This window comes from Euphorbia lathyris, chromosome 4, assembly GCF_963576675.1.
Source record: "Euphorbia lathyris chromosome 4, ddEupLath1.1, whole genome shotgun sequence".
NCBI classification, from domain to species: domain Eukaryota; kingdom Viridiplantae; phylum Streptophyta; class Magnoliopsida; order Malpighiales; family Euphorbiaceae; genus Euphorbia; species Euphorbia lathyris.
This window is the reverse complement of record NC_088913.1, coordinates 81,828,962-81,833,993: the sequence shown is the minus strand read 5'-3', so window position 1 is coordinate 81,833,993 and position 5,032 is coordinate 81,828,962. Positions and strand designations below refer to the sequence as shown.

General features: G+C 30.7%; 1 protein-coding gene across 1 annotated transcript; it reads right to left on the bottom strand.

The window, feature by feature from the left end:
- Positions 1–393: 393 nt before the first annotated feature.
- Positions 394–4,721, bottom strand: LOC136227987 (xylan O-acetyltransferase 1-like). The gene is made up of 5 exons (XM_066016794.1): positions 4,076–4,721; positions 3,582–3,753; positions 2,052–2,251; positions 1,807–1,965; positions 394–958 (listed from the first exon to the last, which is right to left on the bottom strand). Exons 1-5 carry the CDS (start codon positions 4,645–4,647, stop codon positions 616–618), a joined length of 1,446 nt encoding a protein of 481 aa, XP_065872866.1. The 5' UTR covers positions 4,648–4,721; the 3' UTR covers positions 394–615.
- Between the last annotated feature and the right edge of the window lie 311 nt (positions 4,722–5,032).

Sequence of the window (5,032 nt, the reverse complement as noted above, 5' to 3'; positions counted from 1 at the left end):
AAAAAGGTCCTTATTAGACATTACAGGAATGCCCTCCTACAATTATCGACATGACTCTAATAAACATAGCGGGTCTAACCAAATTGTCCCCTAATTTAACTATAAATCCCGTTTAATATCTTATCCGATTATGATACATTGTTTTTAACTATTATACTCAATCCACAAAGTTATTCTTTTATATTTTTATATATTTCGAATTTGTTGGTTTTATTTTTTATTTTATTTTTTAATCCACAAAGTTACAATAATTTCCTACCAGCACCAGCATAGCTCATTATGCAAGCAATTGGCAATTCCAATTCTGAAAATGAAAATGACAAAGAAACAAACACCACAAAATTAAGCAAGATATAGGGACACAAAAATAATCATAATAACTTTCAAGGACCATTTTCTCTCACAAAAAAATATTTACTTTTATTATGTTCTCTTCCACATTGTACAATTAAAAATATTTTCAACTTATACATTTTCCCACATCTTAATTAGGCACATTTTCGCCTCCAAATTAGCAGAAAACTCCCCATCGCTAATAACCTCCAAAACAGAAATTACAGAAATCTAAAAAAAAAAACGAAAAAAAAGCACGCGCACACGTGCAAACGTCACGAGCTAGCTAGAAATGATACGTGTGTAAATAAACTCATTCCACGTATCGGGAAGTCCGGGAAGACACCAATGGATACAATCGGCATAAGTGGCCGGATCGGCTTGCTGTTCCGGGGTAAGCATCTTGCCTTGGCGGATAGTATAGACGGAAGTATGTGCATCTTTTCTGTATTCAGATAAGGCAGTAATGTTGATGAAATGAACTGGAGTTTTCATTGAACTTGTTACATTTTGTGCTATTACAAGAAGTCTTCGATCTGTTCCCACATTTACTCTTGTTGTGTTCTGAATTGGTGTTGTCTCTAATGCACATTTTATTCCATCTGGATTATTCCAATCCAAGCTCCTACAAAAAAAAAAAAATAATAATAATAATAATTAATTTGAAATTAATTAGTACGTAATCTATATGTTCCATATAATTATAATAATAAATGTATTCACGGGTTGGATTAAATCGGATTTGATATGTAACTACTTTATCTAGGGACATGTTTGTTTTACCTACTGTAGTTTGTTGTTGGAAAAAATTGATTTAAAAAAAAAAACAGAGATTTGCTTTTGTAAATGACACATGAGGTAATTAACTAAACACCTAAAACTTTTCATTTTGAAAAGCATAAAAAAATTTAATATAAGAGCGGGTTGGACTAAGTTTGTACTTTGAGATAAATTTGAAGTGCGACTCATTCTAGATGTGGGTTTAAATGGGACGACTTGAGTCAAATATTAAATATACATATTTAAATCCAATCTATGAATGATAGTGTTGCTGGACTCATCATTACATATAATGAGATAAATACAACAAAAACGATAATTTTCTCTAACGATTTATATTAGATAAGTTGTTTCTATAAATCATATTATCGTGTCAAAAACCAACCGTCTCACCTTAAATTAGTACTATATATATATTTTGAAAAAATGTAATAAAGCAATTAGTGGGTAACCCACCAAAGATTATGTAATAAAAAACATTAAAATCATGCTTATTAATTAATTAATCAAGACCCAACACCATATTAAGTATCACCTAATATATATCTAATGTGAGAAATTTTTATATGTCACACTTGATAATAATTCTTGTTTTTTTTTTCTTAATTAATATCCACATCAGATTAGGTACAACAATTAAGATTAACTCATGCAATTAATCAACTAATTAAGGATTAAAAATTAATTAATTACTTGATATGAAGAGGAGACATGCTGCTAAAGAAGACAGTAGTCCGATTAGGATCCACATTTTCTTCTACCCATTTAGACCACGTATTCATAACTCTCTGATACGCTACCGGCCGTGCAACTTCATCGTACTCCGTCGCTCCTTCATCGAAGGATCCACGCCTATTCGACATTAAATTTTAATTAAGATTTCTTGCGTACAATATAACTCGAACTTTTTTTTTTAATTAAGATGAAGAAGTACTTACAGAACTTTCATGGCAAAAGTGTTCATCCACCAAATATAAGTGTTGAAAATGAGATAATCCACATTTTTCCAATTAACACCATGTTTATTAATTGATTCTGGCATTATTATTCTGTTTAATATGCTGTGCATATTTGGATCATCTGAATTTGATTCTACTATAAATGGTGCCCAATAAAATTCCACTGTTGCATTATAGTCCTACAAAAAAAACAATTAAATTATAAATTAATTTATAAAAAATAAAAAATGTCACGTATAATTTTTTTTTTTTTTGCATGCATGGGTATATAATTTGTATTTTTTTTAAATTGGTATAAATAATGGCCCCAAAATAAGTTTAGTTTATAATTTGTCATTTTTTTTATTAAATTAGTTGAAATGTCAATATACCATTTATAATTAGGGTAATTAATTTATTAGTCCCTATATTTTGACAAAACACACTGTTTAGTCCCTGTATTTTCAAAAACACATGGTAAGGTCCCTAACCTTTTTCTCAGTGAACTGTTTAGTCCTTCCGTCTGTTTGTTACATTTTTTACCGTTTATGACTTTGGAAATGACTAAATTACCCTTTACTATTTACCTTCAAACTTCAGAAGAGTAATTCAATTTAGAAGAAGAAGCTATTTGCATAGAGAACAATAAAAAGAACAGACTCAACGCTTACGAATTTGAACGATTAAGAAGAAAATTAAGAACAAGAACACTCAAAGTTGATTTCAGATGCATTAGAGTTTAAAGGAAAGCAAAATAAAGGAAAAGAAGAACACAAATCCAAATTGACTAACAGAATCTTCATGAGAGTCTAACGGCAGGGACTAAACAGTTCACCAAGAAAAACATTAGGGACTAAACAGTGTGTTTTGTCAAAATATAGGGACTAATAAATTAATTACCCTTATAATTAACACTTTTTTTTTTGGACTAATTGGATCAAATATGCCAAATTGAAGGAATAAATTAGTATACAAAGTTCAGATTTAAGGAAAATTAATCCTTTATCTTTAATAATTTTTTCAATTTCACCTACTAACTAACATTTCTTGAAATGGTAAAACAACTTATAAATACTTTTTCAAACAGAATTAACCCTTAATCCCTAAAAAATTATATTAATTTTACCTACTAACTATCATTTCTTGCAATGGTAAAAAAACTTATAAATACTTTTTCAAACAGAATTAACCCTTTTTTTCCTAGAAAATTATTTTAATTTCACCTACTAATTAACATTTCTTGCAATGGTGAATTATAATCAATCTTTTAAAATAAGAAAAAAAAATTAATTAATTGGGATTTAGTTACATTATTATACATGAACATTATATATATGTAGAAAATTTCTACAATGTACCGGGATCAGTATTGGTCACGTCCACTATATAAACTTTATAAATGAAACATTTTACTGTAGATCGGAACCAATATTTCTCTTTTCATTTAGATAATACACATTAGTAGTTGGAATGATATGACATCATCTAAATGGATGGAATATGAATATGAGAAGAATTAAAAAAACGTACCAACATCGTGAAAATAGCACGAGAACCCATCTTTTCCCAAGTTTTTCTGCCAGGAGGAATCACAGATTGAACCAAACAAATCATTGATTCCCATTGATTCCTATTCAATGAATCTCCCACAAACATCAACCTCTTGTTCCTCAATTTCTTTAGTAGCAACCCTGCCTTGAATCTTCAATTTAACCCAAAAAAAAAAAAAAAAATTACAAAAAAAATCAAATTTCAAAAATGCCCGAATTGAGCTATTTAGAACACGATTACCCGATAATATAACACGATTACCCAAAATAAACATTATTTTAACGATATACTGATAATATAACACGATTATATCAAATTTCAAAAATTAGTATCATATTTTGAGATAATAATAATATACCGATAATATAACACGATTACCCGAAATAAACACGATTTTAATACAATTACCCAAAATAAAGACAAATAATAATAAAAAAAAATTGGTGCAATTGAGAATGTTTTTGGATGCTTACTTTGGTAAAGAACAATGATTAGGCTGCCATTTCCAGTTCTGGAAAGAAGAATCTTTTCTGCCATTTCTAAGGCAAGTAACCTGAGAAGTAAGAAATTCACATTCCTCTTCTTTATACAACGGCCGCGTTTCATTATCAAACACCCATTTCCCGGTATAAAGATCACATTTTTCCGGTGGCAATTCAACCTCTTCATCATCTACTTCTTCCACCAATTCAATCTTCTTCTCCTCCTCATCGGAATCTTTATTAGATTCTCCGTCATCACGGGGCTCTTCCAGCGAAGTTCTTGAACTCACAGAAGAAGCAGCAAATGACGCCGTTTCTTGCACCGGCGGATCAATTGGATCATTTTCTTGAACTTCCGATTTGGGCCAGGAGAATGGGAATTCAGCGATGGATTTCACGTCTTCATTGTACATAAAAACCCCAAATAGAAAGACTGAGAAAACGACGACGAAAACCGAAAGATTGTTGCTTTTCTTGTTGGTGTGGTGCTTCATTGCGGCGGCGGCTGCGGCGGCTACTGTTGCTGAAGAGAAGAGAGGTGTTTTCCGGCGAGATGGAAACATGAGAAAAAAGGGAGAGAAGATGAGGGGAAGAAGAGAGGAAACATTGGGGGAAATTATAGAGAAAATGTGAAATTGTTGGTTCAAGAAAGGGATTTGGTGAGATGGTTATTTCTTAAAGTGTTAGGCTTGATCTTCTGGTGGTGGAGGGAGAGAAGTCTTTTTCTTGTCTCTTTCAATTTATATTTTTATATTCTAATCTTTCTTCTTAACTGATTTTCCCAATTCTATTTCATTCAACTTGATTAAACAAAAAAAAAAATTTTTATTTCATTGTATCACTTGAGAGAGATAAAAAGTGGAGTAGTGAGTTGGAAGTTTTCAAGTTTTCATAGTGTTGATATTATAATATTCAAAAACCGAATAGGACCGAAATAATTAATCGAAC

Bases quoted from the DNA above. Each gene is read 5' to 3' on its own strand.
- LOC136227987 (XM_066016794.1), bottom strand. From the start codon at position 4,647: ATGTTTCCATCTCGCCGGAAAACACCTCTCTTCTCTTCAGCAACAGTA. The intron at 2,252-3,581 runs GTACGTTTTTTT...TTTTTTTTGTAG, and splicing joins GTGCTATTTTCACGATGTTG to GACTATAATGCAACAGTGGA. The intron at 959-1,806 runs GTAATTAATTAA...TTTTTTTTGTAG, and splicing joins ATGTCTCCTCTTCATATCAA to GAGCTTGGATTGGAATAATC.